The sequence below is a fragment of the Podarcis filfolensis genome (assembly GCF_964270895.1).
Source record: "Podarcis filfolensis genome assembly, chromosome: 6".
NCBI lineage: Eukaryota > Metazoa > Chordata > Lepidosauria > Squamata > Lacertidae > Podarcis > Podarcis filfolensis.
Genome location: NC_139609.1, coordinates 91,954,326 through 91,982,233, shown reverse-complemented (window position 1 = coordinate 91,982,233; position 27,908 = coordinate 91,954,326). Strand labels below are relative to the sequence as shown.

At 47.6% G+C, this 27,908-nt stretch overlaps 1 protein-coding gene across 10 annotated transcripts in view; it reads left to right on the top strand.

Annotated features, from left to right (window-relative positions):
* KCNQ2 (potassium voltage-gated channel subfamily Q member 2) overlaps positions 1-27,908 on the top strand; it is a 132,479-nt gene that overhangs the window by 38,479 nt on the left and 66,092 nt on the right. For all 10 annotated transcript variants that reach the window (XM_083618517.1, XM_083618515.1, XM_083618511.1 and 7 more), the window contains exons 2-7: positions 12,440-12,530; positions 15,474-15,600; positions 16,165-16,340; positions 16,616-16,741; positions 22,674-22,784; positions 24,947-25,042. In XM_083618517.1, coding sequence (XP_083474643.1) covers positions 12,440-12,530; positions 15,474-15,600; positions 16,165-16,340; positions 16,616-16,741; positions 22,674-22,784; positions 24,947-25,042 — 727 coding nt within the window. The remainder of the gene's footprint in view (positions 1-12,439; positions 12,531-15,473; positions 15,601-16,164; positions 16,341-16,615; positions 16,742-22,673; positions 22,785-24,946; positions 25,043-27,908) is intronic.

Sequence of the window (27,908 nt, the reverse complement as noted above, 5' to 3'; positions counted from 1 at the left end):
CTATCCCAGAGCTTCAGATGCTCCAAGTTTTGTGGAGTCTCTTGACTGCGGCCGTGCAGTGATCACCAGGAACTCATCATTCTAAGCCTTTGCTCTGGGTGTGTCTGAATGTGCATGATGGGCAATAGGAGAGGCAGCGATCTCTCCCTTCAGGATGTTGATACTCCAAGTTTGGACAATCTCTTAATCCCCACAACATTATGGTTCTGTGAAATGCAAGGCAGAGTTCCAGTTTGGCTCCTGGATGCAGACCCAGCACACAAATAAATCAATTTAAAATGCACCCAATTTCTGGACTTATAATCTATGCAAAGAATTTTTTAACGAGGTATTGATTATTCTAGCCTGCCTATAAACGTCCAAAGTGCTGATAATGCGGGTTTGGGAGAATTAAGCCGGAGTTTTGCAAACACCTTGTAAATGTCAGCTTCACCTTCTTTATGGCCTGCCCTGAATTGCATTCTCTGGGCCAAAAAATCCATGCTTGAATTTCTGCAGTGTGCAAGTAGCCGGCAGTCCAGTTGGTTTGAATATGACAGGAATCATTTTCCTATTGACAGGACAGCTTTGGGGCGAGATGGTGGCCCATGCCCTCAGAGAACACATGCCTTGGGACTTTCTTTCTCCCCCCCCCCCCATTTTTTAAATTGATTTTCACATTTATCACATAAAAAATGAAAAAAGAAAAACATTACAAAACCCACAACAAAAAAATAACGCAAAGAAAAAATTATGACTTCAAATTCCTAATTTCATTACATTAATAACTGACTTCCTCAAATCCCCTCTGACTGAATTTCATGATATCCCCAGTTTAACAGTTCTCCAAATTCATATTTCTAATAATATTAACTTCTTTCATTTACTAACCTCTTCTCTTTTATTAACATTCAAATCCATAATAATTACTAATACATATTCTTATTCTATGCATTGGGACTTTCATGTCTCCCTCTGGTGTTTCTGGTGTGGAATGTTTGCAGATAGAAAGGCCATAGCTCAGTGGCAGATCATCAGAGTTCAATCCCTGCATCTCCAGGTAGGCCTGGGAGTGACACCCTGCATAAAATCCTGGAGAGCTGCTGCCAGTCAGTGTAGGACATACTGAGCTTGATAGACCAATGATCCAACTCGGTATGAGACAGCTTCCTATGTTTTTAATGCACACTGCCTTCCATACAAACTTGAAGTTTCGCTTCTTCTTCTTCTTCTTCTTCTCCTTCTCCTTCTCCTCTTCCTCCTCCTCCAGTTTACTGTATTTTTCGCTCTATAGGACGCATTTCCCCCCCTCCAAAAATGAAGGGGAAATGTCTGTGCATCCTATGGAGTGAATGCAGGCTCCTTGGCTTCAGTGATAGCAACGTGAAGCCTCCAAAGTGCAGAGGGACAGCTCCCCCCGCGCTCTGGAGACTTCGCGTTGCTTTCGCTGAGGCAGCCTGAAGCCCCCGGAGCGCAGGGAACTCTCACTGTGCTCCGGGGGCTTCAGGCAGCTATCCGCAAGCCTTCGGAGTGCAGCAGGAGTTCCCGCTGCGCTCCGAAGGCTTGCGGAGAGCCACCTGAAGCCTGGAGAGCGAGAGGGGTCGGTGCACACTGATCCCTATTTCTCTCCAGGCTTCGCTTCGCTGGAGAGGCGCTGCACAGTTTTTTCTCTCTGCGCAGCGCCCCTTCAGCGAGGTGGGAGGACAAATGGAAGGGGCTCTGTTTCTCCTGCCGCTTCGCTGAAGGGGCACTGCGCAGAGAGGGGGAGATTTTTTTCCCCCTGTTCTCCCCCTCCTATGGTCCGGTGCGTCCTATGGTCCGGTGAGTCCTATAGAGCAAAAAATACGGTATATCCCACGCTTTCTCAGAAGATCCCAGGGTGGTGTACAACATTCAGAACAAATTACAGTGATAAAAAACATAATAACATAGCATAATGACAGACAGCCTAATAGGCAGAGATGGTGGAATTCTTATTCTCAGGGACCACTTTTCCCCCCAGACAGTGGTCTGGGAGATGAAAGTGCATTTTCTCAAACCAATCTGAAGAAGTGTGCGTGCACACGAAAGCTCATACCAATAACAAACTAAGTTGGTCTCTAAGGTGCTACTGGAAGGAATTTTTTAATTTTGTTTCTCAAACCAATGCATTCAGGAGCGAATAGGCAATGCTGCTTTGGGAACCTGGGGTGGTAATTGTAGGTGGGTTCCCACCAGGCAAGACAGAGTGATAACAGCAAGAACCTTTATTGAACTTATAGAGCTGGACAACAGGGGCAAAGCAACTGCTTATATGGATTTCTGAAGGCCTGGGCCACTCCCACTCCCAACATGATTGGCTGTCTAAACTTCCAAGCTGCGAATCATGACTTAGAGTTCAAGGGCCAATGGCAGAGGCCCAAATCTAGAAATGTTCTGTGATTCAATATCATGTATTGGTTCAGAACACAGGGGCTCAGAATCCTTAGTCCAGACTCAAGCTCAGACCACTGAATACATAACAGCATTGCTTTCGTTAGATCTTAGAATCATAGAATTGTAGAGTTGGAAGAGACCCCGAGGGTCATCTAGTTCAACCTCCTGCAATGCAGGAATGCACAGCTGTCCTGTATGGAGATAGAACCTGCAACCGTGGCTTTTTTCTTTTTTTCTTTTTTCTTTGCAATTTAGCAACAAGGCCTCCACACCTTGGCATAGCACTGCATACAAATATAGGCCCATCTATATGTAACATGTATGTTAGCTATAAAATACGTTGACATTAAATTGTTCCTGGTGCAGCCTTGCCAAAAAAAAAAAGAAAAAAAGAAAAAGAAAGAAAGAAAGAAAGAAAGAAAGAAAGGGGAAAAAAGAAAGAAGACCTGTGGAAACTAGTAGCCTGGTGCATCTGCAGAGCCATATCCTGAAAAGAAGAAACGAGTGCTTATATATTCCAATTTACAAAGGCTGTTCTGCCTGGTCACCTTGGGGATATATTTACTCGCCATAGGCGAGTGGCGTTTTATAAGTTTGCTCCAACGTATACAGTAGTACCTCGAGTTACAAACGCCTCAGGTTATGAACACTTCAGGTTACAAACTCTGCTAACCTGGAAGAGTTACCTCGAGTTGAGAATTTTGCCCCAGGATGAGAATGGAAATCGTGTGCTGGTGGCGCAGCGGCAGCAAGAGTCCCCATTAGGGAAAGCACGCCTCAAGTTAAGAACAGTTTCAGGTTAAGAATGGACCTCCGGAACGAATTAAGTGCGTAACCAGAGGTATCACTGTAATGCAGAAAGGTGGTAGCAACTCCAGTGTAAAACTCCCTAGCCCCAAAATAAATGCTACCAAATGCCATTGGCATAAATATCTTACTCTGCTCTGTGGTTTCCTAGGAAAATGCATTGCTAATCTTTCAGAGCTTCTGCCTCTTTGGAGAATGAGAAATACAAATGGATCTGGCTCTTTTAATTATACTGCTTTCTATGGATGTTATAGTATATCTGATCTATTTATTGTCTATTAATATAAACCAGAGGGCTGCATACTGAAATATGTGCCTTGTTTAGATACACTGCTTGGTGCATTACTTTACTTAATTCCATCCTTTATGCCCTTTGCTGGTATACTCTGTTTCCTGGGCTGTTCGTTATCGTCTCTCCTTCTTTTTGCTCTGCTGTCAATTAAAGTAGCTTAAGCCAGGCTTCCTGCTTTGGTTCTAAATACTTTTCCTTTCTCCATCTGAAATTATATTTCCCCTCGTTGATATGATTGGAGGCTTATGATTTGATTTGGGCAGCCCATTTTGTGCCAGTTCTCATGGGCCGGTTCAGCTGACAGTGCAAATTCTGGATTTTGCAGAGTTGATAGGATGTCACCTTGTGATAAGGCAAAGAAAGGTAAAGGATCCCTGAATGGTTAAGTCCAGTCAAAGGCGACTATGGGGCTGCGGCGCTCATCTCACTTTCAGGCTGAGGGAGCCGGCGTTTGTCCACAGACAGCTTTCCGGGTCATGTGGCCAGCATGACTAAACTGCTTCTGGTGCAACGGAACACCGTGACAGAAACCAGAGTGCACGGAAACATTGTTTACCTTCCCGCTGCAGCTATTTATCTACTTGCACTGGCGTGCTTTCAAACTGCTAGGTTGGCAGGAGCTGGGACAGAGCAGTGGAAGCTCACCCCATCATGGGGATTCAAACCGCCAACCTTCCGATCGGCAAGCCCAAGAGGCTCGGTGGTTTAGACCACAGCACCACCTGTGCCCTTTCTCTATTACTGTTATATATTTTTTAATAGTGCTGCAGCACTTAGGTTCTTCTTTCTGGCTTCCTACGAGAATGTGGTTGGTCTCTGTGAGCACAGGGTGCTGGCCTAGATGGGTCACTAGTTGGATATGGCAGTGTTCTCCCTAGGTTTTATGGTAGAGCTGAGGGCATTCCAATGTGCAGCCGCAGTCATTGCTCTATGGTATTCCATAGGGAACAGGGACGCGGGTGGCACTGTGGGTTAAACCACAGAGCCTAGGACTCGCCGATCAGAAGGTTGGCGGTTCGAATCCCCGCGATGGGGTGAGCTCCCATTGCTCGGTCCCCTGCTCCTGCCAACCTAGTGGTTTGAAAGCACATCAAGTGCAAGTAGATAAATAGGTACCGCTCCGGCGGGAAGGTAAACGGCGTTTCCATGTGCTGCTCTGGTTCACCAGAAGTGGCTTAGTCATGTTGGCCACATGACCCAGAAGCTGTACGCCGGCTTCCTTGGCCAATAAAGCGAGATGAGCACCGCAACCCCAGAGTTGTCCACGACTGGACCTAACGGTCAGAGGTCCCTTTACCTTTTTACTATTCTATAGAGAAGCCTGTTCCAACCAGACTGTCAAGACGTGCATACGCAGTTGCTTAAAAATGCATGACGAATTGTGTGCCCTGTATGCACAGCCTGACACAAAGAAGATGCTTTTGGAGAAAGACAAAGGATTTGTTCTCTCTCTCTCTCTCTCTCCTTCTCTTCCTCTTTGTATTATTTATGGGATTTTATCTATTTATTTCATGTGCGAGCCCTACCAGCTGCTTTCGTGGCAAAAAAAGGCGATGGAGCTGATGGGCATCTAAACAATAAAAATGGAAGACCAGTTGCAACTCTCTCAATTTTCATGCAGAAGTATGTTCTGTGGTATTCAGTGAGGCTCACTGCCAGCTAAGCAGGAATGGAATACCCACCTTAAAATACAAAATGTGGACACGAAAGCATGAAAGCAGACATGAAAAGAGCAGCCCAAAATTTATTTATTTAATAGACGCAGTTCTAAAAACCTTGGAGAAACTGAGTGTCGAAAGAAAAAGAAATAAGGGGAAGGAAGGCAACCCTTGGGAAGTTGTGTTTCCCCGTGAAATGGTGCAGGCCTTCTGCAAACTCAGCTATAAAGTCAGAGGATGGTCTAAAGCTGGATTGGGCAATCAGTAGTGCTCCAGATGTTCATAAAATCATAGAATTGCAGGAATCTCAGCTAAAGCACCCATGACAAATGGCCACCCAACCTCTGCTTCAAAACCTCCAAGGAAGGAGAGTCCACCACCTCGGCTCTTTCTGTCAGAAAGTTGTTCCTGATGTTTAGTTGGAATCTCCTTGTAACTTGAAGCCTTTGGTTTGAGTCCTACCATCTGGGTAAGCAGAAAACAAGCTTGCTCCATCTTCCATGCAGCCTAGCCTTTGAGATATTTGAAGATGGCTGTCCTATCTCCTCTCAGTCGTCTCTTTTACAGGCCAAACATACTGTCAGGGGCTCGGGAGCAGGAGCACTGGGGAGAGAGGAAATGGAGAGCGAAGGGGAAGAATCCGAGGGCAGCGTAGGGGAGTATGACAGTGGCCCGAGAGATTCCATGAGCTTCTCCAGCGAATCAGAAGATTCCCAGAAGGGGGCGCCTATGGTCAGGGCAAGGGGGGTCCCAGGGGGGACGCACCAGAAACAAGGAGCCAGAGGGGAACCCCAAAGCAGCAGTGGAGGATCGGGACCAGTTTCCCCACCAGAGCGTAGTGGGGGGGAAGAGTCACATGTGTCAGGGCCAGCGTCTCCTCCAGAGGGGAGGGAGAGTGAGTCAGGGCTGACCACGCCTCCATCGGAGAGTGGGGGAATGGAGGGGAGGTCAGTTGCAGCTAGCCCCCCCGAAGGGGGAAGCAGTGACAGCAGCAGCAGTGAAACGGTCAGGAGAAAAGTTACCGGCTGGGCGCGCGCGCCAAGTTCAAATGTACAGGCGCGGGGAACAGCAGGAGACCCGGATGGGGAACCAGCTCCTAAAGCCCGCCGGAGGGAGGGAGACGGCTCAGGGGAATCAGCGTCAGAAGAGTCTAGAAAGGGCGAGACCCCAACGGCCAGGCGGAACCAGAGGCGGAAGGAACTGAGGAAGAGGTGGAGTAAGGCTAGAATCTTAAATTGGTGTCAGGGGGGAGGAGACTCAGACGGAGCATCAGCGGTCTAACAGTTGAGACGTAGAGCTGCGCGCTGCGGCTCTGGAAGTGAAACTGAACTTCAATAAAGACTTTTGTACTTAACAACGAAGCAGCGTTGGTCCTTTGTCAGCTGGGACCTTGGGCAGCTCTGACACATACCCAACTCTCTCAACCATTCCTCATAAGGCTTGGTTTCCAGACCCTTGATCATCTTGCTTGCCCTCCTCTGCAAACCTGTTCTTAAACTATGTGCCCAGAACTGGGCACAGTATTCCAGGTGTGGTCTGACCAAGGCAGAATAGACAGGTGCTATTACTTTCCTTGGGACACGGGTGGTGCTGTGGGTTAAACCATAGAGCCTAGGACTTGCCGATCAGAAGGTCGGCGGTTCGAATACCCATGACGGGGTGAGCTCCCGTTGCTCGGTCCCAGCTCCTGCCAACCTAGCAGTTCAAAAGCACGTCAAAGTGCAAGTAGATAAATAGGTATTGCTCTGCTGGGAAGGTAAATGGTGTTTCCGTGCGCTGCTCTGGTTCGCCAGAAGTGGCTTAGTCATGCTGGCCACATGACCCGGAAGCTGTACGCCAGCTCCCTCGGCCAATAAAGCGAGATGAGCGCCGCAACCCCAGAGTCGGTCATGACTGGACCTAATGGTCAGGGGTCCCTTTACCTTTATTACTTTCCTTGTTTGGACTCCATCTCCCATCAGCCCCAGCAATGATCAGGGATGATGGGAGGTGCAGTTCAGCAACATCTAAATAGTCATAGGCTCCTGAAATAGTTCTAAGGCAGATGCTATGTTGCTTGGATGAACGACTTCTTGAGAACCTTTTTAAGCTGTTCTGAACTCCTTAGAGGACAGGAGTAAAATGCTGTCGAGTCTTGTAGCCTTTCGTTCGTTTCCTTTTTCCTCCCCTTTCCCATCTTCTGTGTGTTCTTTCCCCCTTGCTTTCTGCTCCGGTTTTTTTCTTCGGCTGCTGAGTGCATTTCTCAATCCCAAATAATTGCTTGCAGGGATATCTAGGTCAGGAAGGGCTGGGTGACCCAAATTTATGTCTCCTCCTTGCATGAATGCCTGGGTGGTGCTGCTCCTCTTTCCAGAGACACCTCTGCCTAATCCACTCCCATCCTCCAAACCTGGCACACAAGGGAGTTGGATTGCACAGTTTAATGGTCCTTTAATTCATTTGCAGTGATCCCAGTTCTTGGCACCTGTCTGTCTTGAGAGACAATGGAGTGTGCCTGGGGGGGGGAGGAGTCAAACGGAGGAGTAGGTGCAAGTCAAACCGGTGTTAGTAGCACCAAAGTGACCTCCCTGGGGTGCAAGCCTTGACAGCGTATCTAAAGTATGGTTACCAGATTTTTTTCAAGGAATCCGGGAATACTTTTAAAAAAAAATTCATGCCTTATTATTTTACGAAAGGGTTGCCCAGTGTTTTTGACCTTTTTTGGGGGGGAACCCCAAAGTTGTCAGGCGTGCACCTTGACACAAGGCAGGTGGAGAAGCCCATCTACAAATACACAAACGCCCCCCAAAAAAGAGGTTGTGGGGGGCAGAGATTGAGTAAAGGCGCTTGCTGGTCTTGGGAAAACACGCATTAACACACAAACACAAGGCTCCGTCTCTCTCTCTCTGTCTCGCAACGCAGCACAGCTCTTTTCTAGGCTTCTCCTCCTCCTCTTCAGCGCCTTGCTCGCCCCCACCAACTTGGGTGCGCAGAGACCGCAGCAGAAGAGTGCTGGCGGCTCTTCACAATTTCGGGGCGAGCGTTGATCGAGGAGGTGAGCCAGAAAGAAGCTCTCTGGCTCATGCCTCGGTTTAAATAGCCACCCACCCGCCCAGCCAGCAGGTTGGCTGGCTGAAACTTTGACGTGGCCGGGACCTCTGGCGCTGTTCGCTGCCATGGCACCCAGCATGTTGCTTCACCGGAAGTCCCCAGGCATAAATCAGGGGACATTAATTAAAACCCGGGGACAGATTTTGTCCGGGGACAGATTGGTGAATCCGGGGACTGGTAACCCTAGTCTTAAGGTCCTGGGCTGCCCAGACAACAAGACCCCCTCTCAGCCATGCTGATGTGGTGCAAAGGAAAGCAGAGCAATGCATTTGTCACCAACTTGGCTGCAGGAGTTGCTGGAAGGAGGCGTGCAAGGCACCATTCAACCATCTTAGGGACTCCACTCTGGATTTGTGCAGGCTTTAGTCCTTAGCCTTTTCTTCTCCTGAAGATATTTCACAAGGCAGAGGAGGTTTAGGAGGAGAGTTTTCTTTCTCCCAGATGGGCTCCCTTCCCCATTTGTTGATCCCCATCTGGCCCTCACTTCCCTCTACAGCAAGGGCAGAAACTGCCTTCTTGACCGTTGGACCCCTCCCCCTCTCTCTTTCTTCGATTACAGTGGTACCTCGGGTTACAGATGCTTCAGGTTACAGGCGCTTCAGGTTACAGACTCCGCTTACCCAGAGATAGTACCTCAGGTTAAGAACTTTGCTTCAGGATGAGAACAGAAATCGCGTGGCGGCAGCGGGAGGCCCCATTAGCTAAAGTGGTGCTTCAGGTTAAGAACAGTTTCAGGTTAAGAACGGACCTTCAGAACGAATTAAGTTCTTAACCCGAGGTACCACTTTATATACATTCACATCATCATTGTCCACATTACCGCCCTGGCTCTTTAGTGCCTATCGACTTCCTTTCCTCCCGCCTCACGCTTTCAGAATTAACCTTGATGTCATTGCAGTTTGTACGTTTTCCAATTCTAATGACACTCATTACAAAATGGCTCGAAATTTAAATAAACATAGAAAGGTAGAAAATTTCTCATCACAAGTCTTCAGACAACCCCGCTAGTGACGTTAATTGCTTACAAAAATCTTTTCAAATACCGTATAAATTTACGCTAGTCCTTTTGGAATCAGGGCCGTCTTACACATAGAGGCTAGTGGCACGGGACGCCAGGGTGCCAAGGTCTGGAGGGCCCCAGGGAAGAGGTGGAGAACTGGATGTGGTAGCCTCCCGGCATCAGCTTGCTGCCCTCTGCCATGCCGCGCTGAAGCAACACCGTGCCCGGAGCCTCCATCTGCCGTGGCCACCGTGGCATGAAGCAGCCAGCTGAGCCAGGAGGCGTCGTGTCCAGCCTCCACCTTTTCCCCGCTGCTACCCACCTCCTCCAGCCCCACCGGTAGTGCCGTCCTCCCTTAAAAACTCTGGGAAACGGGGTGGTGGGGGCGCCGGAGGGAGCTTTGCACCACGGTGCCGGATATGCTTAAGACGGCCCTGTTTGGAATACTTGATCATGCTGGTTTCTTGGTCTTGTCACTCAATGTGATGGCTTGGGACTTGGACTCAGAACCAGAGGAGTCTCAGTTTGCACTGGATCCTTTGCCTCAGGCATCATCTGAACCAAGTCTGGGGCCTGATCCTGAAGAGTCCCAGTCTGCACAGGTTCCCCTGCAACAAGCACCAGCTGGGCCGAGTCAGGGGCCTGAGCCTGCCCTGGCTCCAGATGTGGGGATTACCTCGTTGCCGTCAGCTGGGCCATCACTTACAGCTGCTCCACTACTGGTTTGGTCAGGGGAGGCTGAGGCGGCCCCTGGGTCTAGTAACCCACCGATGTTTCCTGAGCTGCAGAGACTAAAGTCTGAGAGAAGGAGAGACCTGAGAACTCGCAGGAGGAGTGCTCGCCTTCGGGTGAAACAGGGAGGTGAGCCGCTGGGGGATCAGGACCAGCTGTTATCCTGACAAAGATAAAAGGCTGTCGGACCCTGCCCCAGGTTGTGGGAGCAACATTGCTGCATGCCAGATCCTGCCTGAGATCCTGTACCTATCCTTGCCTGGTTTCCTGCCTTGAGTCCTGCCTTGGCCCTGTTGGACTGACTCCTAGCAGAACCTTCGGATTCTGGTCCGGTCCTGGACTGTGTTTCATGGGTTACCCCCCGGCCCCAGCACACTCAATCTGCAGGAGCCTCTCTTCGCATGCAGCGGAAGTCTCTAACTCACTGAGGGTTTGAGACCCATCGGCTACCCTCACTTGATTTAGCTGGCCATTTGAAGCCGTTTCCTGGGCTTTAGAATGTAGGAAATCTGACATTCTATCCAGAATGTTGGAAAAAAGAAGAAAACACAATAGGGGGTGTGCCTTTGCTTTTTAAAAGAACATTCAGTGGTCGTCTTCTGTCTGCACATTTCCAGGAGGCTTGCAAACTTTTCAAGTCCTATCAGAGTTAAAATAATGTTCTCTGTGTTTGCATTGATGGCTACCTGTTGCCCTGTTGATGGCCTTTTCTGTAGGGAAAGGCAGCTGTCATCATCCTTCATCCAATTCTCCCCCCTTTTCATAGAAAGAAACCTAACCATTTTCTCGTAGAAAATGTCGTGACACCAGCCAGATATACAGAGCCTTATAAATATTCAAAATTGAAATTGCGGCAGCGCATGGTTGAAGCCAGAGGGATGAATTATTTAATGCTTGTTACAAAATGTGAGGTTTTTCCATTTGTTACTAAGCAGGCTTGCTTTCTCAGGGCTGTGCTTCCATCTTTAGTAAATTAATTTAGGCCAGCTTGCTTGTTTGACCTGCTGCCCTTCCTGTCTGTTGATTTTTTCGACCTGCTTGTCAGGTCAGTTTCAGCAAACTCTGGATGGATTTTGTCTCAGCACAGCAGGCAAATTGTCTGAGATCTCCATGTGTCAGAAAATGGTATTAGACTTTCTTTCAAAGTATTTATGCTCTACTGTTCACCCAGAAAAACGTCCAGAATGGTTTATAAATAAACAGAAATAGGGAAGTCCCTGCCTTCAGGCTTAGAATATGAAAAGGCATAGCACAAGAGGAAGAACTGATGGGGAGGGAAGAGGAAAACAAGGGAATTCAGACACAAAATTCTTGCCGCAAGATTCTTATAATAACCCACATGTATGGAAATGGGCTTCTCACAGTTAAAAAAATGGGCTGAGGAAAAAAAAAAAAGGAGAGCTGTGGTCAGGGCTGTCTTAAGCATATCCGACGCTGTGGTGCAAAGCACCCTTCTGGCGCCCCCGCTTTCCCAGAGTTGTCGACCTTAGGGCTAGAGGAGGTGGGCAGCAGCAGCTGGAGGGCGGCTCCATCGGCGGGGAAGAGGCGGAGGCTGGACGTGGTGCCTCCCGGCTCAGCTGGCCGCTACGTGCCACAGTGTCCATGGCAGGCAGCAAACCGAGCGAGAGGGCCTGCAGCGAGTGAGTGAGGGCACGTGCACTGCTCCCACAGAACGTTGGCTCATTTTTTCCCCTTTTAGCCTTCTGGCGCCCCGCAGAATTTGGCGCCTGCAGGCTAAAAGGGAAAAAAAAAACCAAACCGATGCTCTGCGGGAGCAGCGCACGCACTCTCATTCACTCAGCGCGTTCATTCGGTGTTCCCCGGACTCTTGCCTGGCGCCCTTCAGAACTTGGTGCCCTGAAGGGCACCTGGCGCCACTAACCTCTATGGGTAAGATAGGCCTGGCTGTAGTGACCCAACTTTCCTTGAAAGTGACAGAAATACAGCTGAAAGTTGACTTTCATTTCCATCTTCACCGTGTCAGGTTTATGAGTAGTTTTTAAAATGTTGTTCTGAACTCATCTGACGACACACACCCAGGGAATATTCTGCAGGCTGTTGCACTGGTTTCCATAACTGAGCTGAGTAGGCCTATTCTTCTGAGTATTCTTGGAGTTGAAAAAGGGGACTAAAGGCAAACTTCATCCTGGGCCAAAGTTGCCACATTTCTTTCCCGAACGGGCTCCTGCGCCTCCAAAGCCTTCTCAATTAACCAGCATTTAAAATGCTTAGCGCCCAACTTTACTATTTGGGGAGGCTCCACTGCAGTGAACTGGGCAAAAGAAAACACTCATATAGGCTTTTGACCTGAAGCAACACCACTGCTTGATCCTCACCCTGCGTGGACAGCGTTAGACAATGGTTAGACAACACTGGTTAAAAGCAGGACGGGAAGCAATGTCAGCTGCAACATTAATGCCATTTCTTTTTCTGTCTCTCCCCTCACCCCCACCCAATACTATTCAGTTTTCTACTCGTTTTCTCCTGCTTGGTGCTCTCCGTCTTTTCAACCATCGAGGAGTATGAGGACAGTTCTGAAGGTGCCCTTTACATTCTGGTGAGTAAACGCAAAGCACAGAACTCAGGGCTGAAGTTGTGTGGCGAGTTCCCGCCCCCCCCCCCAGTGGAAATAAAGACACATGACACAGTTATTAAGGTTAATGGGCTAAATAAGGCCACAACTTTATTGGTTACAGGTGATGAGCGGTATTGGCTTAGGCATTGGTCCTAACCGACTATATCTGGCTTCAGCCCGTCTGCTTGAAGTCCGGGAAGGGTTAACCACCAGTAGGGGGAGTCCTGCTGATGCGCATCAACTAGGAACTCCCCCAGGGTCACCGCTTGGGGGAGTGCCTTAGGCCACCTCCATAGGCTTCGGACAGGCTTCGGAAAGTTGTGATGGTTTGCTATGAGGTAGGTGAAAAACCAAGTGGCTGGTGCCAATTTGCCAAGTGGAAAAAATTCCTACCAGGCCCTTCAATGGCGACCAACCGAGGTCCATAGCAAGGTCAAGGACGAAAACCGGGAGGGTGGGAAACTGGAGTAGCTGCAGGCGGCAAAAGAGGGAGATCCCCGGCTGCGCCAGCGATAAATAGGGCAGGCCACGCCCCCTGAGCCAGCTGACTGGCTGTCCAGGGGGTGACGCGGACGGGGATTCCCTCAATCGCGCAGAGGCTGAGAGCGTGAAGCCCGTAACCCAACCTCCTTTTGGAGGGCAAAAGTGGCTTTCTGAAATGGTCATTGCTTGGGTTGAACGAGTTCAGCTTGACAAAGTTCACTGAATCAGTTCGGATATCCCTGAACCCACACCCTGAAGAAGTTCCCATAGTTGCCGGGTGAACCAAACATGAATCAAGTTTATTTTGGGGAAGAATTGGCAAGATTTCTAGTCCATCTCCAAGCGCATTCTTTTACATGTGTTTCTGACTTTTTAGACAAGTGTTTCTTGGACAAACTTCTTTTTTTGGGGGGGGAGTGCCCCCTTGGTTCCACAAACTCACCCCCCAGTGCCCCCTACCCTATAAAAAACATTATTCAGAATGGTGGTATGCAGGACTCACTAAGGAAGAAAATACCACAATGAAACTCAAAACAGTAACAATTAATTGCACGTTTATTCAAAATCCACTGAAAACTATTGAGTTCAGTTAATTCAATAAGATGGATGAACTTGATCCAGTGATACCAGCATTTCAAAGCCCGATAGTGATTGACACCTGCATTGCCCCTTGCCTCTTGGCACTACCCACTGGAAAGCACTGCGCTTGGTCTTTAAACTGAAAGACTCTTGGTCTTTTAAGCTTAAAGATCATATGGAACTGTTGGGGAAAGCAAATCAACTATTTGAAGCTGAATTTTATATTTGCTATATCCTTTAAGAGGAGAGTTTAGCCTCAATTATTGCTTTGGGTATCTAGAAATCTCAGAAATGGACATTGCAGCTGCAGTCACAAATGTCTGAATTTGCATCTGTTGGCTTCTCATAGTTTCTAAATTTCCCGCTTTCATCGTTGTGTGATGATTGGGTAGGGACAACTGCAGAATTCATAGAATCAAAGCAGTGCTCTCTTCCTCCACGACGTGTGCCGTGGTGCTCATATGATCTGACACAAAGCTGACTAGTTTTGCATCTTTTTAACAGCTTGACTTTCCTCTGCACTGCTTCCTAGGCTGCTGGTGGCGGGTTGAGTGATAGCTAGAAGGATTCTTGCTGACGCAGACACTTTGCAGGCTTCCCAGAATGCTTTGTGGCTCCTGATGCTTCCTGCTAATAACATTAAGATCTTCATCAGAAGAACTGCAATGCGCGGCAGAGAGGAAATATGGGGAGGAAAGCTCAGTATTTCTGACAATCTTACCTCTGTGGCCACGGGAGAAAGGGAATGACAAGATTTCCATGAAAGCAATAGCCAGCTTTGGTAATGGGACCTCCTATCAGATACTGGAGAATTACACCCATTCACCAACAAAGAGATAGCAAATTATCATGGGGTGAGTTCCTGAGCTCTTGGGGATCTAGGAAAGGATACTGGCTCCCTGACCGTGTCCCCTAATGACACCTCGTAAAGGTAATCCACTAAAAAAAATTGCTACCTGTAGATTTATTTATTTTTTTTAAGTGAAGGAATTGCATTTGTAAAGGTAAAGGTAAAAGGAACCCTGACCATTAGGTCCAGTCATGACAGACTCTTGGGTTGCGGCGCTCATCTCGCTTTATTGGCCGAGGGAGCCGGCGTACAGCTTCCGGGTCATGTGGCCAGCATGACTAAGCCGCTTCTGGCGAACCAGAGCAGCGCATGGAAACGCCGTTTACCTTCCCGCCGGAGTGGTACCTATTTATCTACTTGCACTTTGACGCGCTTTTGAACTGCTAGGTTGGCAGGAGCAGGGACCGAGCAATGGGAGCTCACCCCGTAGCGGAGATTCGAACCGCTGACCTTCCGATCGGCAAGTCCGAGGCTCTGTGGTTTAACCCACAGCGCCACCCGCGTCCCGAATTGCATTTGATTGTGGATAAATAAATAACGCTAACATATATTCTCCAAATTGGGTTTTTAAGATATGGAGGTAGTTCTGAAAACACCCTGGCTGTGGATCAGTCCAAAAAAATACCTATTTCTTTCTGGAGTTGACTTCTGGGGAAAGAAAAGTGCACATTCAAAACTGAGTGTGCTTCCAGATGAGAGTTTATTGTGGACTTGTTGCTTCTAATGCATGCATGTTCTCCCTCCAGTGCTATGTGATGGTGTTGGCATGGTATTTCCATCCCATTTGAGCCAGATTTTTTGGGGGAAATACAGTAAGCAAAAAACTCCCCCACCAGCAATAAACAACAGCAGCAACCATAAATAACAACAACAAAAACCTGTTGCTTGCAACCCATTTGCAATATCTTTGCGATGCATTTGCAAATGAAGTCCCTGTCTGGGAACACCCTGATACTAAAGGATTGCCTTTCTTGTGTCACCATGCTGGATTTATTGTACTTTCTTCGCTGCAGGAAATAGTCACCATTGTGGTCTTCGGTGTGGAGTATTTTGTAAGGATCTGGGCTGCCGGCTGCTGCTGCCGATACCGTGGCTGGAGAGGAAGGTTGAAGTTCGCCCGAAAACCCTTCTGTGTCATCGGTAAGAAGTGCTTTTTGGCTGAGTTGGCTGCTTCTGGTTGCGAATTGTTAGGTACTGAAGCTCTCACCCTGGGCCAGCAGGGGGATACTGTAGATAGTTTTCACTCAGGTCCAAATATGCAAATAGGGGATTGAAAGTGATGTTCAGTGATTGGCTAGTTACAGAAAGTTGCTACTGTAGCGTTGTAGTGGAGCTCTATATCTGGCTGAACCCATCAGTTCAGTTCTGTTCTGGCCTGCGAATAAACTGTTTGTACAGTGAAACCTTGGTTCTCAAACGCCTTAATTGACGAACAAATCGGCTCCTGAACACCGAAAACACGGAACTAAGTGTTCTGGTTTTCGAATGTTTTTCAGAAGCTGAACGTCAGAAGCAGCTGTCAGCTATTGTTTCCAGGGCACCTGCGCCAATCGGAAGCCGTGCCTTGGTTTTTGAACATTTTGGGAGTCGATCGGACTTCCGGAATGGATTAAGTTCAAGAACCAAGGTTCCACTGTACAAATATAAATACAAATAATAAAAACAACCTTTCTTCTCTTTCCATCCTTGCTTATCCATACACAGACATCATGGTGTTAATTGCTTCCATCGCTGTGCTGGCTGCTGGGTCCCAGGGGAATGTCTTTGCCACCTCTGCGCTCAGAAGTTTGAGGTTTCTGCAGATCCTGCGCATGATCCGAATGGACCGCCGAGGAGGCACTTGGAAGCTTCTCGGGTCGGTGGTGTATGCCCACAGCAAGGTGAGCAGCAGAGACCTGGGCAAGCAGCCCTTGCTATATAGCCTGATTTGATTTAATAAGTTGCGTGCTGCTTTCCCATCAACCGTGGCTGACGATCGTCACGAGAGCATTAAAAAAATGAGCAAACATTTCTGCTGCTGCAAATAGGACTCATGGGAGCTGCAGTCCCTGAGATCTGGAAGGCACCTGTTTTGCAAAGGCTGCTCAGTGCATTACGGAAAAACCGTTGCATTTGAGACGTGCTGTTCCATTCTTTCTTCTTCATTGTGTTGCAGGAGCTGATCACTGCCTGGTATATTGGTTTCCTTTGCCTCATTCTAGCCTCCTTCCTGGTGTACTTGGCTGAGAAGGGAGAAAACGATCACTTTGACACCTATGCAGATGCACTCTGGTGGGGCTTGGTGAGTATCCCCTTGAGGTCAATTTCTTGCCATGATGTGGATATCTGCTCCTGCTCCTCCTTCTCTTGTGATTTCAGCTTGCACTTTCAGACTCTTTTGAGGGCCAAACTTGGTGTGAGATAATGGTGTGAACTGTGCATCTCCTTCAGGCTGCTTGCCAATAGCCGATACAGTGGTACTTTGGTTCTCAAATGCCTCAGTACTCAAACAACTTGGAACCTAAACACTGCAAACCCGGAAGTCGTGAGTGTGCTTGTAAATTTAACGAAGACTCTCTGCTAGAAGAGCGTGAATACTTGTGAGCTTTGTACAGAAGCAAGGCGAGATGGTGCTTTTGTTCTTCCTTTGTCTTCCTGTGCGCGGATTATCGGATTAAGAGAATAACAAAGTGGCAATTAGCGAGGTTCTCTGGCAGATGCAGTTGCCCTTTTGTTTCCCCTGTTTTTCTCGATCTCGCTCAGGTGAGGAGTTTGGGCCTTCATTGCAAAGTGCGTGGAAGCCACAGATGGAGGAACGAATCAAATTCCAACGGCTCCCAAGTTTGGAAAGAAAAATGAATCAGTTAGTCTGTTACATCAACGGAGTGAGCCGTAGGGGGTGGAAAAAGCAGCCTGCTCTCCAAGATTTGCAAGCGGAATGCAAAGCAGCAAGGGGGAGTGGAGTCTGTAGACTTTAATGAAAATCCCGAAGGTCTTTCGCAAGGATGTTTTGTGTGTGTGTGTGTGTGTGTGTGTGTGTGTGTGTGTGTTGTGGGGTAGTCATGCTGCTGCCTGTGACTTTTAGAAAGGGTATTATATTTCGTATTATAACATCACAGTGTGGAGACGGCTCAGGCCTATAATAAGTTAAAAATAGTATTAAAAATGGCATGGATGTTGTAGGAGGAGATTTGCATTACTCATCGCCAGGGATGTGATGGGCACCATCTGGTAGGTGCCAACAATGTACCTATAGTCTACGCATTTCTACAACTGAAGCGTGACGTGGGAGAAAAAAAAGAAATGCAACCACATGGTGCTGACATTTCCCATTCCCAAAATGCTGCATTTTGAGTGTTGGGAAAATGTGGTGTTGCTGCAAGAGAAGTATTTCGGAGGTCCAGCACCGAGAGCCTTCTGGAGGTTCCCTCACTGCGAGAAGTGAGGTTGCAGGGAACCAGGCAGAGGGCCTTCTCGGTGGTAGCACCCGCCCTGTGGAACGCCCTCCCTTCAGATGTGAAGGAAATAAATAACTACTGTGGTACCTCGGGTTAAGTACTTAATTCGTTCCGGAGGTCCATACTTAACCTGAAGCTGTTCTTAACCTGAAGCACCACTTTAGCTAATGGGGCCTCCTGCTGCTGCCGCGCCGCTGGAGCACGATTTCTGTTCTCATCCTGAAGCAAAATTCTTAACCTGAAGCACTATTTCTGGGTTAGTAGAGTCTGTAACCTGAAGCGTATGTAACCCAAGGTACCACTGTATCTGTCTTTTAGAAGACATCTAAAGGCAGCCCTGTTTAGGGACGTGTTTAGGGATTGTTGTTTTATTGTGTTTTCAATATCCTGTTGGAAGCTGCCCAGAGTGGCTGGGGAGACCCGGCAAAATGGGTGGGGTATAAGAATTATTCTTATTATTACTATTTTCTTTGATGTTAGATGCTTTGCATTGGCTGAGCCAGTGTTGGTGAACTGACTTCTTGTTGTAGAGTTCGCTCCTGGTAACCGAGATGAAGAGGAATTGGGGAGGTTGGCTTGGTGTGGGCACGGTGGCAGACCCACTCTGACTTTCCTGCTGCTGTGCCCACACTGTAGTGACCTCTTCACCCCTTCACCTTTTCGGTTACCAGCAGCAATCTCCATATTGGGAAGCCAGGTGAGCAATGATTCCCCACTCAACTCCACCTGTTTGCTGCTCTTCCCCCCTGCCCATTTTACAAAATTGAGTTTTAATAACAACAGGTAGGCTTACGCAAAAAGAAATGAAAGAAAAACCAGGGTTAATAATAATAATAATAATAATAATAATAATAATAATAGATTAGTTGTCACATTGTCAGTAAAGAAATATGTGATTTACTGAGTCAATAATAAAACTTGCATGCCGATTTTTGTTTCAAACTATGGCTGTCTCGAAAAAACAAAGCCATTGCCCCAAGCCTGGGGGTCCTTTGCCAGCTTGAAAAAGAGCTGATCTGCATTGATTAGCAAAATGCTAATTGCCTTGTGAGAATGGTAGGCGCTTTGGCAATTTTGGCCTTGCAGTAAACGCCCAACCTCCCTAGCCGTATCCCTGAATTCTCTCCCCACTTCCCCTAGCTCCTATTTTAGGACTGCAATACTAGGAAGAAAGGGAGAAAATCTGAGCTTTTAATGAGGGGGTGTGAAGCAGCCATTAATTTGTTCCTTCTGGCTAATGAGGTGTTTAAAATGGGAAGCAGGTCAGCAGGAGTTGCTGAAAAGATTCACACTGGATAGAGTTGGAGTGCATGGTGGTCGAATAACGTTTGGTGGGGTGAAAGGACTCCTGATTAACTTTCAGCCATTCTGGAATCGCCTTTCCTCTGCACTGGATTAGAGCACAGTGCTGACAATGCCAAGATTGCAGGTCCGATCTCTGTACGGGACAGCTGCAAATTCCTGCATTGCAGAGGGTTGGACTTGTTAGAAGAAAAAAACCTGCTCCCTTTCCCTTATGAGGTATTCCGGAGCCCGCATAGAGTCCTTGAGGGTTCCCTATCAGTTGGAGGAAATAACAGAGGCCAACCACTTCGGACTACTGCAATGCGCTCTACGTGGGGCTACCTTTGAAGGTGACCCGGAAACTACAAGTAATCCAGAACGCAGCAGCTAGACTGGTGACTGGGAGCAGCCGCCGAGACCACATAACACCGGTCTTGAAAGACCAACATTGGCTCCCAGTACGTTTCCGAGCACAATTCAAAGTCTTGGTGCTGACCTTGAAAGCCCTAAACGGCCTCGGTCCAGTATATCTGAAGGAGCGTCTCCACCCCCATCGTTCTACCCGGACACTGAAGTCCAGCGCCGAGGGCCTTCTGGCAGTTCCCTCACTGCGAGAAGCTAAGTTACAGGGAACCAGGCAGAGGGCCTTCTCGGTAGTGGCACCTGCCCTGTGGAACGCCCTCCCGTCAGATGTCAAAGAGAACAACAACTACCAGACTTTTAGAAGACATCTGAAGGCAGCCCTGGTTAGGGAAGCTTTTAATGTTTGATGTATTACAGTATTTTAATATTTTTTTTGGAAGCCGCCCAGAGTGGCTGGGGAAGCCCAGCCAGATGGGTGGGGTATAAATTATTATTATTATTATTATTATTATTATTATTATTATTATTATCAGAGTATATTGAGAAGCAAAGCTGCTAATTAAGCCTGATCTTCATTAAAGGAAATAAACTGTTGCAACAGGGTCCCCACTCACCACATGCAGGAGGGAGGAGAACTCTGAACAATGGTGTGCAAGCCCTTATATAGACTTTTGTAATTGCCCACCCTGTAGCCCAAGACCCACCCCCCGAAACATCATACATACATCACAGAAGGAGGCGGTCTACAGCAGAAATCCTGTCTGCCAGGATACATGATAATAGTCACTGATTGCTTTACCTGGGCAGCCTGGCGATTCTTTAGTGATGGTAAATACTTTAATTCCTGAATCCAGGTCATAGGCTCATCCAATTCATACAAAAATATGACCTTAGGACATGATCTGCAAGCAAAAGGACAATGGGAAGGTTTTCCCCATTTGCCTCCCTTACTGCAGAAGAATATTTGAGGTCATTGGGAGAGTCAAAATGGCTCCAGGATTGCTCTCCCATACTATTTCAGACACATGGTTCATATATTTAGATATGTGTGCATTTATGAATATTTACTCTATATTTGAGACCTTAAACTTCTTATAACAGACCTGATGATCCTCAGGATCCCTTCCAACTCTACGATTCTATGATTTTTCAAACCCACATCCTCATCTGCACTAGCTATAAACCATGCCCACTTCCTCTCCAGGTATCAAGAGGGTGGCCTGTGGGAATGTTCAGGGATGCAGGAGAGGATATATTGTTCGATTATAGCCTTTCCAACTTGTGTAAAGAAGTTCACAATTTAGCAGAGTAACATCCCCCTTTTTAAACTCAGCGGATGCGTTTGCTCAGACTCGCTAAAGCCTCTATAATAACTGTTCTGGTATTTTCCCCTTATTGCCTCATAAAAGATAAGACACAACACAGTCTTCTATAAAAGTATAAAAAGAGTTTACTTACATTCTGTTCACAATTGGATCCCAGAAGGCAGACTTAACTTAGAAAAGTAACATACACCTGGGAAACTATCCCATAAAGAGACAGTCCCTTTGTCCTCTCTTGGCTGGAAGCATCTTTGGCTAATCAGATGTTGCTTCTTCAATGCATTTAGTCAGAGAGAGAGAGATGCCTGCCCTGCCCTGTGCTTTTGTCCTTACCTGCACAGGTGAGGCCACGCCTGCCTCTAGTCACATGCAGAGGAAGTCTGTCCCAGCCCAGAAAGAAACAGGAAGTTTACCTGCTGGCTGGATAAACATTCCTCCCCATGTATAAACATGTTCACTCTAGTGATGTTGTACTTGACTGCTTGTGTTTCACATCCCACATGGCCTTCTCAGGTTTCATTTGTGTGTGTGTGTGTGTGTGTGTGTGTGTGTGATAATCAGTGAAACAGAGAGCAAATCGGGTGCCAAACTAGGACCAGGGTTCAAATCTCCACTGCATAGGCAAAAATAGATGGTTCCTGCCCTCAAGGGGGTCACAGTCTAAAATAGAAATGAGGTGAGGGGCAGATAACGATGAGGAAAGGTCGCCATGGACAAAAATTCAGCCCCTCCCCACCCCATGCATTCTGCTCTTTCCTCTTTCCTCTCGATACAGAGGAAAATGACCACCTGGAAGAACTGCAGCACAGAAAAAGAGAGAGTTAAACAAGTGGTTAAAATGCTCAGTCGCAGAAACAGATAATTGGATTAGTCATGCAGTGGATTTACCTGGGCTGTACCATTTCAGCTTGCAACATGTGGTGGGGATTAGGAACCTTCATTTGTTGGAATATTTTTGAAGATAAGCAACCACAACACACACAAAACAAGTGTATCACTAGGGAGAAAGGTTCTAGCCCAGATGCGACAGGTTATGTTTTGTAACTGATGGTACTTTTCTCGTTCGGTGATAGTTTAATTCTCCCCTTGCAGACCGGTGATGAGCACAGTGAAATAAATCTGAGAACACCATTTTCCCAATTCAGATTATTTTGCCAAAAATCCTGTGTTCGCCCCAATATTTTTATTTTTTTTGTCCAAACAGCATTCCCACTTGTGAATGAATGCTTATGGATGTAGACTAGCACAAATTTACCATTAGTTTTTAAAAAGTCAGAAGATATAAAAAAATAAGGGAACAATTGGTAAACCCATTGAAAGATGTGATGAATGAGATTTTAAAAACGGGTAAAATCCCAGAAACATGGAAAGAAGCCTATATTACAGTATGTAAGGTAATGATAATAATGTAGAAGAATAAGAAAACGCAGTTAAAAAGGATAGGAGATAGGAAATCATGGAAAGAGTGGAAGTAAAAGTAAAGACGTACAGGAATTAAACAACTTGGAGGAATGTAGATATGGTACCATTATTATTATATGCTCATGTTTTATATTTAGGTTATAACCTTTATTTTTGTTTTAAGCACAAATGTAACAGAGTACGTACTGATGGCAAGATATAACAGAAAAGCAAATAAAAATATTTTAAAAAGTCAGAATATACAATATTCTCTTAGGAAAGAATTATTGGGAGTGAAACTTAATATGGAAATATTTTATTTTTTTGAAAAAGTGTGCAGTCTATTAGACACCGAACCAACATTACTTTTGAAGAGCCACTATTGATGATATCTGCCTTTCCTCAGATTACACTGACTACCATTGGCTACGGGGACAAATATCCGCAAACCTGGAATGGACGCCTCCTTGCTGCAACTTTCACCCTGATTGGCGTTTCCTTTTTCGCTCTTCCAGCTGTAAGTAGGCACTAGGCAAGGCTCATTTTTATTAAGCTCAGTGATGAAAGTAGCCTTGCGGGAAATGACTTTTTTTTTACCCCTTCATCACTCTGTATGATTCATTGTTCTACATCAAGAGTGGAGAACCAAGCCAGCGATTTAGTCCCTGATCATCAGCTGATGAGTGGGAGTTAAGCCATACTTGGCTCAGCCATTCTACTGATTCAATGGATTTTGACAGGTGGGCGGGACAACCTGCCTGCCAATCATGAGGTGTCCTAACAATGTCACCTTTGGCCAGTGAGGCCAATCCTAACCTGGCCTGGTGGAGCCAAAGAGGTTCTTCACCCTGTTTCACAAGGACAGATACCCCTGAGGTTGCTGCAGAGGTGTTGAGTTTGGAGTTGCTCTCCTGAATCATCAGCAGTTGGGTCCAGTTCAGACAATATTTCTGAAGTCTGATCTTGCCCTGCACATGTTGCTGGCGCATGGTCCCAGCTCCACCACACTTTGCATCCACACGGAAGGTCATACAGCCATGGATTTAGTTTTTTAATTGAAATCACTTTTGTAGATCACAGGTACACCTATTCCCAGGGTAAAAGAGAAGGGAGTCTGGATCAGTAGTAGGCAATGTATTGGGGAAATGCTGTTACCCTGACCTCTTGATGGGTTAAGTGGTTAAGAAGTCGACACAGTGCAGATGTGCTGGCAGAGCCAATCTGGTGCTACTATTCCTGATAGCCACAAGCCTGCCATTGATTTCCGTGAGGAGGTCTCATCTGAGAATACAGCCTTATCACGTTACAGGGGAGGAGAGATCCTTCAGGGCTGCATTGTTTGGCGAGCCCCCGCCCCCCGGAAATAAAGACACATGACACAGTTATTAAGGTTAATGGGCTAAATAAGGCCACAGCTTTATTGGTTACAGGTGAAGAGCAGTATTGGCTTAGGCATTGGTCCTAACCAACTATATCCGACTTCAGCCCGTCCGCTTGAAGTCCGGGAAGGGTTAACCACCAGTAGGTGGAGTCCTGCTGATGCACATCAACTAGGAGCTCCCCCGGGGTCGCTGATAGGGGGAGTGCCTTAGGTCCTCACCTCCCAAGGCTTCGGACAGTGCCACGCCCCCCGGAGTCCTTTATCGGACTACCCTTCAATATGCGGGGCAGGTGATGGCGCTACCTCCCCTCTTCCATCTACAGAACAATACCAATGCCTAACCACCAATACCAAAAAAGTTGTGACGATTTGCTACGAGGTAGGCGAAAACCAAGAGGCTGGTGCCAATTTGCCAAGTGGAAAAATTCCTACCAGGCCCCTCAACGGCGACCAACCAAGGTCCATAGCAAGGTCAAGAAACGACAACCTTATAGGGCGGGAGGGTGGGAAAAGCAGGAACACCTGGCAGGTGGGGAAAGAGGGAGATCCCCGGCTGCATCCTGCCTTAAATAGGGCAGGCCATGCCCCCAGAGCCAGCCAATTGGCTGGCCAGGGTGTGACACGGCCGGGAATCCCCCCAATTGCACGGGACTGTGAAGCCCGTAACCCCACCTCCTCTGTAGGGTGGAAGTGGCTTTCTCGCAGCACCAAAGAGGCGAGGAAAGGATTTCAAAATCAGCCAGCTTCATTAGCCTGGGACTCCAAAATTCCAGATCTCTGCTCCCGCCAAACTGATGTCTAGGTTTTGTGCTGCAATCCCCACGTTTTGTGCAGCCCCCCCCCAAAGACTGAGCAATTGACACTCAAACTGGGGTTGCAAGTGAAGGGCCAACAACCCAGCCTTGTCCGATTGACTCCAAACCAGTGCCAGAGTGGCGTGCTGGTTCGGGGCCATTTGGGGCCACAAACCCCGCTTTCTGTGCTGCCCCCCAATCTGAGTAACTGATGCTCAACCCAAGGGCTGATGTACTTGCACTGCATCAACCTCCCCACACCACTGCCACCTCCCTCCTTTCAAGTGATCACATGATCTGTTGCTCGCCTAGATGCCTCTATAGATTCAGGTCCTCCTCTGTGTGTTTTTCACTTATTCTCTAGATACTTGAAGATAATGTGTCCCTTCTACTAGTGATTCTTAAAGGAGTATGCTCCCCCGCTCCCCAGAATCTGGTATAAGGGGCAGACGAATGAGTCCGTTGACCATGTTAACTGGAAATAGCGCTATTCTTTATTCCCAGGGTATTCTAGGTTCTGGATTTGCACTGAAGGTTCAAGAGCAGCACCGTCAAAAGCACTTTGAGAAGAGGAGGAACCCTGCAGCGGGCCTGATCCAGGTGAGAAGATTGGAATGTGGATACTTGGAGGGGGCCGGAACAGGAAGATTGGGGTCTGCAATCTGTGTCCATGGGGGGCAAAAAGCGGGGAGGGGGTGGAGAGGGAAGAGAGAGAGAGAGAGAGAAGTGAGCCTCAAGCTGACTCTAAACAAAAAAATTAAATGGTATTTTACAGTTGGTTTTAATTGACAGCTGCCCCGAGTGGAACATAAGCAACAGAAGGGTGGGATATAAATTTTCAAATAAATGAAGTCCCTTGAGCAGGTCTTTGCAGATGTTCTGATCTGGGCAAGACTTCAAGGGCAGCTCTCTGTGGGGGAACACTCGGGTTTGCGTCTTGCAAAATGAGGGGATGCGGGTGGCGCTGTGGTCTAAACCACGAACCTCTTGGGCTTGCTGATCGGAAGGTCAGCAGTTGGAATCCGTTCAACGGTGTGAGCTCCTGTTGCTTTGTCCCTGCTCCTGCCAACCTAGCAGTTCGAAAGCACGCCAGTGCGAGTAGATAAATAGGTACCGCTGCGGTGGGAAGGTAAACGGCGTTTCCGTGCGCTCTGGTTTCCGTCATGGTGTTCTGTTGTGCCAGTAGTGATTTAGTCATGCTGGCACATGACCCAGAAAAGCTGTCTGTGGACAATGCCAGCTCCCTCGGCCTGAAAGCAGAGATGAGCGCCACACCCCATAGCTGATTTCGACTGGACTTAACTGTCCTTTTACCTTTACCTCGCTAAATGCCAGTTGGCCAAGATTACTCTGATGCAACAGAGCCAAGAGTGCTGGGCATCTTTACACATGTTACATTACCTTCATAAAGGTAAAGGTAAAGGGACCCCTGACCATGTAGGTCCGGTCGTGGCCGACTCTGGGGTTGCGGCACTCATCTCGCTTTATTGGCCGAGGGAGCCAGCATACAGCTTCTGGGTCATGTGGCCAGCATGACTAAGCTGCTTCTGGCAAACCAGAGCAGCGCACAGAAACGCTGTTTACCTTCCCGCCGGAGCGGTATCTATTTATCTACTTGCACTTTGACGTGCTTTCGAACTGCTAGGTTGGCAGGAGCAGGGACCAAGCAATGGGAGCTCACCCCGTCGTGGGGATTCGAACTGCTGACCTTCTGATCGGCAAATCCTAGGCTCTGTGGTTTAACCCACAGCACCACCCGCGCCCCATTGCCTTCATAGTTTTCCACTAATAAGGGGACTTCAGGCATCATCAGATGCTTAGATAAGGGCAAGAAAAACAATAGTATCTTAGCTCCACCTGCCTCTGCTCTGGCCTTCCTCTCGAGACTAAAAATACAGCGTGGACTATTTTTCTTCCTTCCTTCCTCTATAGCCACGAGGCACTTGCTCCTCCCTGGTGGACCAATTCCCACCAGACTCTGAGCCAGAACCCAGAGTTCCATCTGTTTTTCCTAGGCGCAGCACGCCAGCTAATAATTTCCCCCTGATTGCTGTGTGCAGGACTCCAGGGTTTAAAAATAAATAAATCCAACTTCTATTTATACCCTGCAGCAACACATATCAAAGGCTGTGCCAGGGAAATGCTGAATCTGCAATCAGGCGAAATTGAAGGCCTCTCGGCACTTGGGACTCATTACTGCATTTAGATGCCACCCTTTTTCCGAGTTTGAGGCGACTCCCGTGGGGCTGCCCCTTGCCTCCTGGCGCTGACCCTGCGAGGCAGAACAGGCAGCCAGGTGGGGGAGAGGGGGACATTCAAGGGCAGCTAAGCTCAAAAACTCTTGCTGCTGTGCCACCCTGCATCTCTCGTGCAAAGATTTAGCCTTTAAAAAGAGCTGATCAGTGCGGACCTTTTGCTTGGAAAGTAGTCTTTGAGCCATGCAAGCTGAGGAATGGGCGCAAGCGGTGGTGGCTGGTCTGCTGTGGCAAATGGGGTAGTGCCAGCCTCTACCTGCTTGCCTTCCTATTGTGCAATCAGCTCATGGCTGTCAGCCCCTTCCTTAGTCTCAGTTTTACCCTTGCAGATCTTGGTAGGGAGGAGGATGGAGGCAAAACTAGAATTAATCATCATATATATGTGTGTGTGTATTAGTTTTGCATAAAAGTTATACACCATAAACATAACATTTTCACACATTTAAAAAAGGGTTCTTTCGAACCTTGAGAGCTCCTTCATTCCCTCCATGGGTTCCAATTCTAAGATTTTATTCCTGCGTCTTTTACTGTAAACCACAAAGCCTAGGACTTGCTGATCAGAAGGTCGGCGGTTCGAATCCCCGTGACAGGGTGAGCTCCCGCTGCTCGGTCCCTGCTCCTGCCAACCTAGCAGTTTGAAAGCACGTCAAAGTGCAAGTAGATAAATAGGTACCGCTCTGGTGGGAAGGTAAATGGCGTTTCCGTGCACTGCACTGGTTCACCAGAAGTGGCTTAGTCATGCTGGCCACATGACCTAGAAGCTGTACGCCGGCTCCCTCAGCCAATAAAATGAGATGAGCACCGCAACTCCAGAGTTGGCCACGACTGGTCCTAATGGTCAGGGGTCCCTTTACCTTTATCTTTATCTGTTATATAATCATAGTATCCAAAATCCATGTTACTTTACAAGTGTCATTGTATTCCTGCCAATGATTTCAGCTGTTTACAGTGATCTCTCAACTACGTTCGAAAGCTATTCCAGTCTTTTAAAAAGTACTTGGTCTTCCTGATTTCTGATCTTTCCCGTCTGTCTTGCCATTTCTTCATCTTCCATCAGCTTGGTCTGCCACTCTTCTCTGGTCAGTACTTCTTCTTCTTTCCATCTCTGGGCCAGAAGCATCCTTGCTGCTGGTGCTGCATACATAAACAGTCTTTTATTTTATTTTGATAGTTCCGCACCTATAACGCCTAGCAAAAAAGACTCTGGTTTT